The 13,605-nt window shown below is 50.5% G+C and overlaps 1 protein-coding gene across 1 annotated transcript; it reads right to left on the bottom strand.

The window, feature by feature from the left end:
- Window positions 1-2,186: 2,186 nt before the first annotated feature.
- Window positions 2,187-7,091, bottom strand: TUBB1 (tubulin beta 1 class VI). The gene is made up of 4 exons (XM_057701927.1): window positions 7,035-7,091; window positions 4,086-4,194; window positions 3,400-3,510; window positions 2,187-3,266 (listed from the first exon to the last, which is right to left on the bottom strand). Exons 1-4 carry the CDS (start codon window positions 7,089-7,091, stop codon window positions 2,197-2,199), a joined length of 1,347 nt encoding a protein of 448 aa, XP_057557910.1. The 3' UTR covers window positions 2,187-2,196.
- Window positions 7,092-13,605: the final 6,514 nt, after the last annotated feature.

Here is a 13,605-nt window from a genome sequence, read left to right on the forward strand (position 1 = left end):
GATGTGTGAGGGATTAAGTCTCGTCACTCACGCAGTGTTCCTGTGTGTGAAGTGAAGGAATCGGACACGCTCTAAAGTTCTGATTCTACCCTCTCCGTCTCCGAGAGACCGGTATTGCTGTGGCAACCACACGGCTAAAGGAATAGGCTCTTCAAAAGCAGGGGGTGCAGATTTCTTTTCGTTTCTAGTGTTTTTTTGGGGGGGCAGGGGGGTGTGTTTTAATCTATTTCTACCATACAAAAGAGTAGGATGGTGAGATGCATTTTGAAAATATTTTTAACTGCTCACATTAATCAGTCCGGGTGGTTAGCCTCCAAGAGAAGGAATTTATTTAGTCTGAAACAAAACAAGTTAGCCATTTAAAATTGAATTTCTTTGTGTTTTAATGATTATTATTGAGCAAACAAAACTCTTTACAGTAATATAAATCAGCAGGGTTTTTTCTTTTTTAATTTAGAGCTATGTCCTTTCTTGCATCTATTTAATTGCCTTTTTAGATTTGAGAAAGTGAGAAAAGCACTAGAGGAAAGAAGTATGTGTAGAAATTCTTACATAATCACAGGTTATAAGTCTTTTTAGCATCTAAGACAGTTATGAACTTCAAACTAAGAAGAGTTTAGGTGCAGTTTCTTATTAAATCTGCTTTTGTTTTTAGTGCTTTTTGAACCACAAGGAGAAAGTATTTAAAACTTTTTTTTTTCTGTAATTCTGTAAATAGAAGGCTTGCCATGATGCCAACAGTGAGACGTAATTTTCTCTTGGTACATGTTTTAGTTATTTCCTCATGATACATACATAAAATGAGTGAAGTTTCTCAAAATGAGCTACTGTCACCCATTCACCAGCCACCGAATTACTGCAGATTACAGAGCAAATTGGGAGATGAGAACCCAGTTGCCTGCGAGTAAATATTTCTGTCACCGGCCACCCATGGATCAAATAGTATAGTTCCGTGGTAATTCTAGAAGGCTATTCAAACCCTTACTGCGCTGCAAGGGATAGCAGTGCTGTATGGTAGAAATAGGTAAACTGTAATTAAGAAGTTACGGATGATTTGATTATGCTCTTGTGTATCTGGTCCTATTGTAATGTGAGCAGATTAAAATCGTGTAATGGTTGAAGCTGTGTCATCGTGCAAACATTTATGGCAACTTATGCAAATTAATTTGAACTGTAGAAGTTCCCTAATGAGACGATGTCCTCCGTAACCACCGTGGCCGCTGCTTAATCCCTCGGTTTGAATGGTTGCTGGCCTGCCTTTGCCCTTTCTAAAGAGCAGAGCGGCTACAAGCATTTTCAGAAGGTGATGGCCGCATGAAAATGAAAAGGGCATTTCCAAGTATCCTTTACAAGGAAAACCAAAGATGACGGTTAATGAATTCCCAGAATCAAACATTATATAAGAAACTTAAAAGTATATAAATATATGTTAAAAGCTAGCTCTTCAGACGGAAAGATCAGAGGATTGCAGTTCTCGAGTTTTGCGTGTCATATTTTGGTTTTTATTTTTTTTCTGTGGGAGGGACTACCACTTTGCTTTCCTCCCTTTTCCCCTTTGCAGGTGGCACGTTGAAATGTACACATGGTCTCCACAATTTACTAGTGGCCGCTGATTCCCATTTACCTCTGCGTAGCCCCCACACACCAAGCAGTCACCTGGCTTTTCTGGAGGCCGGCAGATGTGAGCAGGTGGGCTGCAGGCAACACGTTAAGAGAGAACCTGCAGTAAGAGCCTTACCAGCCCGGGGATGTCAAGTACAGGTTCCAGGGCGCTTACCAGTGTGGCTAAAGCACTTACAACTTCACCGCAATGGCAGTGGCTCCCCAGGCGTCCACGTGTGGAGCCGTGATGCCTAGCGCAGGGCTGTGCATACGGCAAACAGCCAATCCAGATCTTTAAACAAAGGCAGTGCTCTACAGTAAGTTCGCCTGGCTATTAAGAACAAGCGGCTAGGGTGTGCACAGAATATCAGACTCTTCAAGGGTAGTGAATGCCAGCAGAAGAGCCTACTGCCCATCAGTACGTGCCCGCCCCCGCCCCCACCCCCACAGTCCCGTGTCAAAGCGAATCCTGAGTGGCTGCGTGTGGGTCGCAGTGCTGCAGTGCGGAAGGGGCTGGGAATCGCCGGGGACCGCTCTGGACACGACCCCACGCCGCGGCCAGCCTCACGCAGGGCCCCTCGTGGTTAATGTCCCTTATCTCCTGGTTCCATTTCCGCCTTCCCCCCCCACCTCCTCCTTCTCCTCCAGAACTGCGTTGGCATCTTGGAACTGTTGGTACTCAGACACCAAATCCAGGATATTACTCTCCGCTTCGGCAAATTCATTAATGTCCATCCCCTCGCCCGTGTACCAGTGCACGAAGGCCTTCCTCTTGAACATGGCCGAGAAGTGCTCAGAGATCCTGCCGAAGAGCTCCTGGATGGCCGTGTTGTTGCCGATGAAGGTGGCCGCCATGCTCAGCCCGCGGGGCGGGATGTCGCACACGGCCACCTTGACGTTGTTGGGGATCCACTCCACGAAGCAGCTGCTGTTCCTGGTCTGCACGGCCAGCAGCTGCTCATCCACCTCTCTGGTGGACATCCTGCCCCGGAAGATGCAGGCCACGGTCAGGTAGCGGCCGCGGCGGGGGTCGCAGGCGGCCATGGTGTTGCGGGCATCGAACATCTGCTGGGTGAGCTCGGCCACCGAGAGTGCGCGGTACTGCTGGCTGCCCTGGGCCGTGAGCGGCGCGAAGCCGGGCATGAAGAAGTGCAGGCGCGGGAAGGGCACCATGTTCACGGCCAGCTTGCGCAGGTCGGCGTTGAGCTGGCCCGGGAAGCGCAGCGACGTCGTGATGCCGCTCATGGTCAGGGACACCAGGTGGTTGAGGTCGCCGTAGGTGGGCGTGCTCAGCCGCAGGGTGCGGAAGCAGATGTCATAGAGGGCCTCGTTGTCGATGCAGAAGCAGGCGTCCGCGTTCTGCAGGAGCTGGTGCAGGGACAGCACGGCGTTGTAGGGCTCCACCACCGTGTCCGACACCTTGGGCGAGGGCATCACGCTGAAGGAGTTGAGGATGCGGTCGGGGTACTCCTCGCGGATCTTGCCCAGCAGCAGCGTGCCCATCCCGGAGCCCGTGCCGCCGCCCAGCGAGTGCACGAGCTGGAAGCCCTGCAGGCAGTCGCAGCCCTCGGCCTCTGCGCGCACTGCGTCCAGCACGCCGTCCACCAGCTCCGCCCCCTCCGTGTAGTAGCCCTTGGCCCAGTTGTTGCCGGCCCCGGAGTTCCCTGCGGCACAGGGGGCTCGGTTACTCGGACTGGTTATCCCACCCGGGGTCGGGGGAGGGTTGGGGAGGAGGGGGAGGAGGCACCCTCGGGAGGCGTTCCTCTCTTCCCGCTGGAACCTCCCAGAAGATCCTACCGTGAACAAAGCTGTCGGGTTGGAAGAGGGCTCCCAGTCGGCTGGAACGGATGCTGTCCATGGTCCCGGGTTCCAGGTCCACCAGGACGGCTCGGGGCACATACTTCTTGCCTGCGTAGAAAAATAGGAAGAAGTCAGCCAGCTGTTGTTTTTTCTAAAGGTTAATATTTCATCAAAGTAGAACCTGTGACACCGGTCCAGAAAAAAAAGTCCTTCTAGAAGGTGTCTTTGGTAGAAAGACTAGAATCTTGGACCCCAAAGATAGTCACACGAATCTGTAAAATGCTTCAGAAATAACCTTTTCCATCATCATCCGTTTTGTTTGTTGTCTTGCCAGTAACAGGGATTGATTCTACTAAAAAGTAGAATCGGAAATGATTCTACTTTTTATTTAAAAACCAGAAAGGGGGAGAATTCATGGTGGTTCAGTGGTTAGGACTCAGAGCTTTCACTGCCTGGGCCGGGGTTCAATCCCAGGTGGGGAACTGAGATCCCATGAGCCGCACCGCGTGGCCAAAATAAAATTTTAAAAATTAAACAAACAAACGAAAAAAACAAAAAGGAATGTTGGGGCCTGAACTGCTTGTGTTGAGAGGTACCCCCTCCAGGGACCAGAGACGTCCTCGCCAGCCTTGCCCTCGGTCACTCTGGGGACATCACCCGTCTGGCCGACAGCGCGGTCCTACCGTGGGCCTCGTTGTAGTACACGCTGATCCTCTCCAGCTGCAGCGCACTGTCCCCGCAGTAGCTCCCTGCCCAGTCGATCCCATGCTCCTCGCCAATCACCTCCCAGAACTGAAAGCAGAAAGGAGGGGCCGGGTCAGTGACAGCGCATCGAGCAGAAAGACAGGAGGTGAGGGCTCCCGGGCCTGCTTCCCTCCCCAGCGCGATCCTTGGGGCCTTTTCCTAACTGCCCCCCGAATGGCATAATGCACTCTTTGCCTCTCCTAACCATGAAGATGAAGATTGCATTTTATATCCACCTGAACTGCTTCAATAAAATGTCAACATATAAAACATTAAATTGGATTTCACTCCTATTATATTCAGGCCCTTATGTACATTAATACTGTTCTTTTAGAATTTCACATCAGACAGTGTATCTCTAGTGTGGCCTTACAGTGCTTCCAGCTAGTAAAGTATAGATCCCATTACGTGAAAATAAACTGAATTCTTATCTGATTTCACGATAATATCTCATTTTACTTTGCAGATTTATTTTCATGCAGTTTTCCCAAAATCCCATAACTAGGACACCTATGCACGCTTTTAAACAGTGTGCATTTTGGATGATCAGGTATGCACTCAATTCGGAATTATGCATAGTTCTCTTGTAACTGTTTAAAACATATTACACTTCCAATCACGTATATAGTATTTATTAATATAGATATGTGCTGAGCTCTTTATATGGCAACAGTTACTGAGATAACCCCTTTTCATTACCCTGGAGAAGCACATAGTAAAGTGGGATGAAAATATATTCATTTATGTTAAAATCCCCAAGGGTGTTTTCCTAACCACCTCTTGTAAATGATGGCTCTGCTTTAGGCCTTGGTCTTATTAACAAGACTATTTTATAGTAAATTATCAGCACTGTTCAGGGTGTGGAAAAAGAAAGAAATTTAAGTTCTCTGACACCACGAATTAGATGTGTCTTAAAGTTCTTATGGCCCCAAATAATAGTAGTTGCTGAGGCTCTAACCACCAGATAACACAGTTCTGGACTCAGAGCTGAGACCCCGACTAGACCCTGCACTCCCTCCCGGGGTCCTTTCTCCATCTTATCTTCCAGCTTCAGAGCAGTGGGGGCCCCTGTCTCCCACTTCTCTGTGTCTTTTAGTTTGAATGTCTTATCACTCAGGCAAGGAAGGATGACAACTGCTTTGCAAGGAGTCATTTTCTTTGCTCTAGGTTTGTTTGTTTGTTTGTTTTTTAATCTTTATTGGAGTATAATTGCTTTACTGTATTGTGTCAGTTTCTGCTGTACAACAAAGCGAATCAGCCACATGTATACAGATATCCCCACATCCCCTCCCCCTTGAGCCTCCCTCCCAACCTCCCTATCCCACCCCTTTAGGTCTTCACAAAGCATCAAGCTGACCTCCCTGTGCTCTGTAGTAGCTTCCCACTAGCCATCTGTTTTACATTTGGTAGTGTGTATATGTCAATGCCACTCTCTCACTATGTCCCAGCTTCCCCTCCCCTCAGTGTCCTCAAGTCCATTCTCTATGTCTGCATCTCTATTCCTGCCCTGCCACTAGGTTCATCAGCACTATTTTTCTGTATTAAAAGACTTTCATTTCTTCATAGCTGCACTAGTTACAGTAGCCAAAAGCTGGAAACAATTCGTGTCCATCAACAGATGACTGGATAAAGAAAACGTGGTCTATCTATACATGTTATTATTGAGTACAGACTATTATTCAGCCTTAAAAAGGAAGGAAATTCTGACACAGGTACAACAGGGATGGACCCTAATAACACCCTACTGAGTGAAACAGGCCACCCACAAAAGGACAACTACTGTTATATGAGACACCAAGAGTTGTCAAATTCATAGAGACAGGAAGTAGCATAGTGATTGCTGGGGGCTTGAGGAGGGTGGAGAAATGGGGAATTAGTGTCTAATGGTACGCAGTTTCAGTTTTGCAAGAAGAAAAGCATTTTGGAGATTGGAGACACAAAAGTTTGAATATACTTAACACTACTAAACTACACTTAAATATGATTACAATGGTACATTGTGTGCCGTTTTATCACAACTTAAATTTCTTTGTTTTAATGCAAATAAATTTTTAATGCAATTTGTACTAGTAAAAGTAATTTCAAAATAGCAAATAGAATAATCAGACAGTTGTTACACAGTAGTACTGATCATGTTAAAATTAGGGTTGGAGACCTTGGACTCTGGCATCTGTTTTTTTTAGCACTGGCCAAAAGAACCAGGTACTTTTTAGGGGCTTCCTATGTGGCTCAGTGGTTAAGAATCTGCCTGCCAATGCAGGGGACACAGGTTCGATCCCTGCTCCAGGAAGATCCCACATGCCACGGAGCAACTAAGCCCGTGTGCCAAAACAAAACACAAAACAAGAACCAGGTACTTTTTAGAAAAATTTAAGAGGGAGAGGAGAAAAATGTAATTGTATTCCAGAGGATATATGTTAATTATTTCTGCTACTGGACCCGAAAACTTTTAGGCTTACCTCTTTAATTTTCTGTTGCATTGGAAATAAAACAGTAGTTGATCTTTTTTAACTTTAACATAAACGTAGGAGGGAAGGAAAGATATCTTTGTGATACAGTGTAAAAATTTTCTCAAGAAACGTTGGAAAACTGTTCTGAGACAAATTACTGGTTTTAGATATGAAAAGTTCATTGCTAAGGTGATCAAAGTAAAAATGATTGACAGGTGGATTATACACATGTAACTGTCAACAAAATCATCCTGAATTAAATTAACCCTTTAAGCCTTTACTATTTCCTGGGTCTCTTGAGCTATAGGCGTCTTTTAAGAAGTCAGTCCCCGGCAAGCACCTCGATCTGCTGGGCTCACTGCTAACTTTGGGGATTTTTCAAGTTGGCGACACTGTGGACCATGGAAAGGCCAGCAGCAGGCATCACCGCTTCCTTACCTTGGCTCCGATCTGGTTGCCACACTGGCCAATCTGGATGTGTACGATCTCACGCATCCTTGCTTTGCGCCCAAGGACAAGACCTTCGCAAGGGTCCTCAGTCTCTGGGAGAGCTGCCCGTCACCGCCGTGAGCCCCACACAGCTCTGGTCATCGCAGCGATGGGACCAGCTGACCAGGCTACCTCCCAGTGTGATCCGAGGGTGTGTCCAGCCCAGAGGCCCAGCCCCAGCCCTCCCCCTGTCATCCTTGTGGAGGGGGAGTTTTTTCCTCTCCCAACACAGAATACTGCCTGATCATTTCCTGGAGTTCAAGACCAGAGGCTGCCATCGTGCAAAGTGCCTAAAAGTCCGGCACAGGCCTAGGCCCTCCGTGGTGGACTCTGGGCACCAGCGCTGGCTCTGGGCCCCCCGCTGGTGAGGCTCCTAGCTCACTGGGGTGACCAGGACCACCTCCAGAGAACTTTCCCTTCCAAGCCAGTGGTATTATGAGAAATCCTTTTGTCTGAACACATCACTTGACAGATGAGGCCACGAACCCCAGAGCATGAGGTGGCGTCACTCCAGTCACATACGCAACCACTAAGACCTCTCCCCACCCTCCCTCAAGAACCTGCCATGGCTCCCGCCTTCAGCCGTGCTTCGTCTGAAAGCCGCTGGCAGTGCTGAGGCGACTGTCAGGGGAACACAGGTGGACAGTGTTTATTTTTACATTGTAAGCTTTAATGTTAATAGAAAAAACTAACTCGTATGAATAGTAGTAAATTGATAATAAGAGAAAGTTTGCTTTTTGAACTTGGCCAAATTTGAATGGGTGACATGTGATTCTTGGGAGTTTGGGAAACCACAGTCAAGACATAGAATCCAGACTCCCCGGCTTGAACTTCCCTAGCAGTCCAGTGGTTAGGACTCCACGATTCCAATTCAGGGGACGTGGGTTCAATCCCTGGTCAGGGAACTAAGATCCCACATGCCACACGGGTGTGGCCAAAAAACTAACTAACTTAAAACAAACAAAAAAACTTCTAAAAAATAAATAAATAACATAAACTCCCTGGCTTTCCATCAAGGCCTTTGCTAACCTGGCCCCAAGCTCCCTTCCCAGCAGCTGCTCTCTCCCAGCACAAGGTTCGCATCCGCGTTCTCTCATCCCCTCCCTGACGTGCCAAGCCCACTCTTCACACACGGTGGCTGTGCCTGCCCGGCCTTCTGTCCAGCCCAGGGCCTGGCTGCCCCCTCGCCTCCCCAGCTCTGTGCTCTGTTGCCCCTTTCCTCTTTTCACGGGGGGCTTGGCCATCGGGTCCTTTACCAGACTATGAAGTCCCCCAGACCAAAAGGGACTCCCAGCCACGTCTCCCTGACACCCAGCGAGGGCTAGCTACACAGGAGATGCTCAGCCCAGCCCCCAGCTTGTCACCTTTCACCCCGCACGCCCCAGCCTGTCAACTCCTAAACCCTGTTCCTTTCTACAGGCCTGTGGAAGCCTGCGTCGTGAGGTCAGTGACATGGGCGGGGAAGTTACTACCGATGGACTTGCTGGGAAAAATAGCCTCTAGTACTCCCAGGAGTTCAACCACAGAGCAAAGACCTGAGCTGAACACCGGGAGGGAAACGCACGGGTGGAGAAGGACTTTGTCCCGCGGAGCCGGCAGCAGGACCACTCCAGTCCATTGTCTGGTGACGTGACCGGCCACGTGCCAACTCAGAGCTCCACGTGACCCTGGGTCAGGTTCTGGACCACAGGAGGCGTTGCTGTAAGGGAATGACTGGGACAATTGTGGACATTTGAATACAGACTGTATTAGACTAGATTAGTTAATAACATTGTAGCCACGTTATATTCCCTGAACTCCATCTTGGCCCAGGGACTCTGCAAATGAAAGCCTTGTTTTCAGGAGATATTGCGACATATTCAAGGTCACCAGGACGTATTCAAGGTCACCACGCAACTTTCTCTGAAACAGCTGGGCAACAGCAACATGATAAATGGAGAGAGAGGTTAAGCCAACATGGGGAGATGTTAACCACTGGTGAGTCTTTCCAAACTTAGAACGAGATGAGGACTCTGGCAACATTTCTCTTAGTTTGGAAATTTCTTTCTACTCAAAGCTGAATGACTGCACGATTCACACCTGCTTCTGGTCCAAACTCAGCTGCTCCCCAAGGTAAAGAGGAGACGATTAAATCCAAGAGGAAGAAATCTGCATGTGCTTAGCCGGATTTTTCACAAATTAAAAAATATACAGCCACAACTAAGACCCCATGGAACCAAATAAATAAATAAATATTTAAAAACATATACAGAGGGGAGGGATAAATTAGGAAGTTGGTATTGACATACATATACCACTATACATAAAATAGGTAAACAAGGACCTGCTGTAGAGCACAGGGAACTACACTCAGTATCTTGAAATAACCTATAATAGAAAAGAATCTGAAAAAGAATCTACATATAACGGAATCACTATGCTGTACACCTGAAACGAACATGATATTGTAAATCAACTATACTTCAGTTAAAATATATATATATATATATGTGTGCACACACACACAGAATGAACCTTTCAGTTCCCATGGAAGTCACCCCACTCTCCCTACCTTGGTGCCTTCGCCCCTCCCTCTTCCCTCCATGCCCCCACCCACCCTGCCCGCCCTGCCCGGCAGACTCCTGCAGCGCCGAGGCTGGAGCAGGAGGTTGGAGCCTGGGGGGTCCGGGACACCCCCGCGTCCAGCGGCCCCAGCACTCCAGTGGCAGTTTCCACCTCTGGCTCATCACCTATACTCCTGCCTTCTCTCCTCCCAGCCCAGGAGCTGCTGTGTCGTTTCACCTTTGAGCGCCCCGAGTGCCTCACGTACAACAGGGCCTCAGTCAATGTTTGCTGAGTGCAAACCAACAGCAGGGCGAGCTGGAGCAGCCCCGCTCAGAAGGGCAAGTTCTCTTAGAACCAATAATGTATTTATTCACGAATGTGCCCTAGCACGTGGGGCGGGGGCGCGGTGCCGCGGGCGCTTTCCTCCGTCCCCTGAGAGGTGGTCCAGGCTGAGCGCGTAAACTGCGCCAAGGAACAAGGATGTCAGGATGCGTGTGGAGTCGGCACACGAGCTCTTCCGGGACGTGACGGGACACGACTGTGGGGGGCAGAGCTGCTGGGGGGGGCCAAGGGCTGGCCTTAGGGACATCCGTGATCTCCGTGGGTTCACTCCATGCCGGGGGAGCAGGGTCCAACGCGCTGGGCATCCCGGCCTCCACCCTGGAGCACACCCCTCTTGGTCACCTCAGTCTGCCAGGTTTCCAGATGAGCGCTTAAAAGGTTTTTCTGTTAATGGGGCAGCTGGCAGAAAGGGGGAAGAAGAGGAGCCCTGTTTTGCTTTGATTCTGGCCCGGCCAGCAGTGTTTACTCAGCCTGGGCGGCATGTGCTGAGCTCTGGATGCTGCCAGGGGCAGGGATGGTGGCGGGGTGGGGGGGGCGAGTGGATGCCAGGAAGGGAGGCTGCGGCTCAGGGGGGCCCACCTTCCCCCGACCTGAGCTGTCTCAGCTGGAAAACAAGACAGCAGTCCCGAGACCCAGGTCTGTGCTGGGGACTGAGCAGCCCTGACCACCCCTGGGCAGGCAGTGTCTTCCAAGTCAGCTCCGCAGGATGGAAGGTGTGATGCAGCTGACTGTGTGGACACACCAGCGCTAGCGCCTGGGTACTGAGCGCCTGCTGTGTGTCTGGCCTGAGCTCGCTGCGGGCACACAGGGCCCTCCATCTGGACTTAACACATCCTGGGAACACAGAGCGGCCTGGCTCTGCCCCACTGTCCTTATTCACGAAGGTACCTGCTCCCCTGGGGAACGTCCGCCCCTCTGGCTGCCAGGTTAGCGAGAGCCGGTGACGAGGTAAAGATGCCTTTCTCAGGCCCCGAGAAGTGGCCCCTTCCCGTCACACAGGTGAACGGAGCCCCTCGGGAGACCCAAGTTCTGCTCTCCTGCCAGGCTGAAGGTGACCCCTTGCCCTGAAGTCCAGCAAGCGATTAAAAGTGGCCATCCACGATGAATGACAAAATCGTCTTCTCCCCGGAGAAGGGCTGTGACAAAGGCAGGTGACGGTGACAGAGCCTGAGCAGAGCTTCAGGGGGGCAGAGGGCAGCAGCGAAACCGCCCTGCGCACCGGGGGTGACCCCACTCGCCCAAGGACACTGAGATGATTAAGCAGGAGCGGGCTGGCCCTTCGTCGTGAGGAGCAGTCCTGGAGAAGACGGGGTGGCAGCTTCCTGGATGACACTCGGGTCTATTGTGGGAACAGGACCAAGATGATAAGGAAAACCAACATGGGCTGGGTTTCTGTCATCCAGAAAGCCCACATCGGCTGCCTCCAGGCTTCCCCCGGAGATGACCCCCGCGGTCAGATGGTGCTCCCCCCACCCTCCACTGGGCAAATGAGCTTTAATTAGGAGAAAAACAAAGTTCTCAGAGAATTCATTGATTTCATCCGTCCCTGATCTTCCACTTCTGAGTGCATCAAAGTTCCTTGCATAATTTAGAGAAGATTGGTGAATTATAGTGTTTGCTTGTGATTCAGAGGCAGAAATTTTTCCAAATGTCTTAGCAAGAAAATGACATCCGAAGGGCCATTAGGAGTGACTCAGCCGGGTGTGGGCAGATCATCAGATGCACTGAATTCCACTTGCTTGTGCCCTGCTTCCTCGTGCGCTGTCTTACTGTAAAAGAAAGTTCAGGGAGGATGAATAAGTAACTGCAAGAAGAAAGGGACTAACTGAAAAACTAGCTACTGCTTCTCACGAAGCCAGGCTGCCCAGGTCCACGGAGGAGTCCGAGACCGTCTCCCCATCAGGTGCTCCACGCCGACGGCTCCCATCCCTATCCAGCTTCCGAGCCCAGGGTGGGAACAACGTGCCGTCTCTTTGGGTACGCTGAGAATGAGCGTCCTGGGCTGTGGCATCTCTGATTGCAGAAGGAAACACACACACACACACACACACACACACACACACACACACACGCTTCCCATGAGCTGCTGCGATTCTGAGGCTTTTGGAAATATTAACCTTCTTGCTTGTACCTCTGCCATCTCCCAAGGTGTGCAGTGCCCGGTAAGTAATGCTCAGTGGCAGAAAGAGAGAGAAGCATAACGTGTGAAATCAAACAAACATATATACTTCTTCCAGCCCCGTGTTTGTCCAAGAAATCTCTGTTTTATGAGTCTCAGAAATCCACTCGTTTATCCAACAAATATTGGCTGAGTACTATTTGGGGGGCTCAAGGGACCTTGGAGAAGTAGGAAATATGGGCCCTGCCCTCCAGGGGTGAGAGACACACCTGCCAAGTTCCCTGTCTCTGGCCGGTACCAAGTTCTCTGCCATCGTCTCTCTTGCTACCTCCTGTAGCTCACGTCTGGGCAAGGGGATGATTCTCTCCATTTGGAAGAAGACACTGAGGCTCAGAGAGGGACCCGACAGGCTCAAGTCCCAGGATGACTTGGCAGAACCAGAGATGGGTCACAGGTCTGTGGACCCCTATGTCCAGGGGGATGATTCCAGGTGTCAAGAGGAGGGCCACCCAGACGGCCTCCAGCTGGGCCTTTCCTCCTCACTTCTGCTCCATAACTGGGTCCTGCCTGCCAGCCCTGCCACCCAGACAGATGTGCCCACTCTGACCATCTCTCAGCAGAATCCCTAACCCATCACCAGCAGCTCTCCCGTCCACGACTGCAATAGCCTCTCACTGACCTTCTATCCATCCTCCCAGAGGGAGCTCATAGAACACAAAAGATTTTGACCACTGCTCTCCAGGAAACTAGCTGCCACCAGGGTAAAACCACGCCTCTTACCACAGCTGATATGTTGTTCAGATTGATGGGAAAACCCCACGATGGAGAGCAGGGAGGGAGCCAAAGGAGGTGGAGATGCAGGCCTGCCCTGGGGAGGGATGGAGGGAAGGGAAGAGCTGGGTGGGAACCGGAGGAGAAGGAGGAGCCCTGCACCTTGAGGACAGTGGCCTTCGGGCAGTGGGAAGCATGGCCTCAGATCCCAGAGCACGGCAGCTGAGTGGCACATTTACAGCTCAGGGACCTGGCCCTGCCGCCCGCTCCTCCAACCATCTCTGCTGCCACTTGGTCACACCTACCAAGAGTGTTGGGCTTTTAAGGCCTTAGCACACGCTCTCCCTTCTGCTTGAAAAGTCCAGCACTTTCCACAGCTACATCCTCATCAGTCAGTCCCAACTCACTGGATGGCTAAGAGAATGTCCCAGAACAGACTCCTGAGGCCCTGTCTCTCACAGGCCCCATTTCCTCTGTATCCAGCACTTTCTTCTTTGAGCCTCTTCCTGCTTCCGTGTGGCCCCTTACCACAAGGTTTGCCCCTGGCAGGCAGGGACTGACACTCCTGGGTCCCCAGGGCTGGGACAGCAGCGTGGCGCATCTTAGGTTCTCAGCAATGTTTGGCGACTGCCCGGCTTTATTTTATTTTTGGCACACGGGCTTAGTTGCTCCGTGGCATGTGGGATCTTCCTGGAGCTGGGATTGAACCCGTGACCTCTGCATTGTCAGGTGGATTCTTAACCA

The sequence above is a fragment of the Hippopotamus amphibius genome, chromosome 12, assembly GCF_030028045.1.
Source record: "Hippopotamus amphibius kiboko isolate mHipAmp2 chromosome 12, mHipAmp2.hap2, whole genome shotgun sequence".
Lineage (NCBI taxonomy): Eukaryota > Metazoa > Chordata > Mammalia > Artiodactyla > Hippopotamidae > Hippopotamus > Hippopotamus amphibius.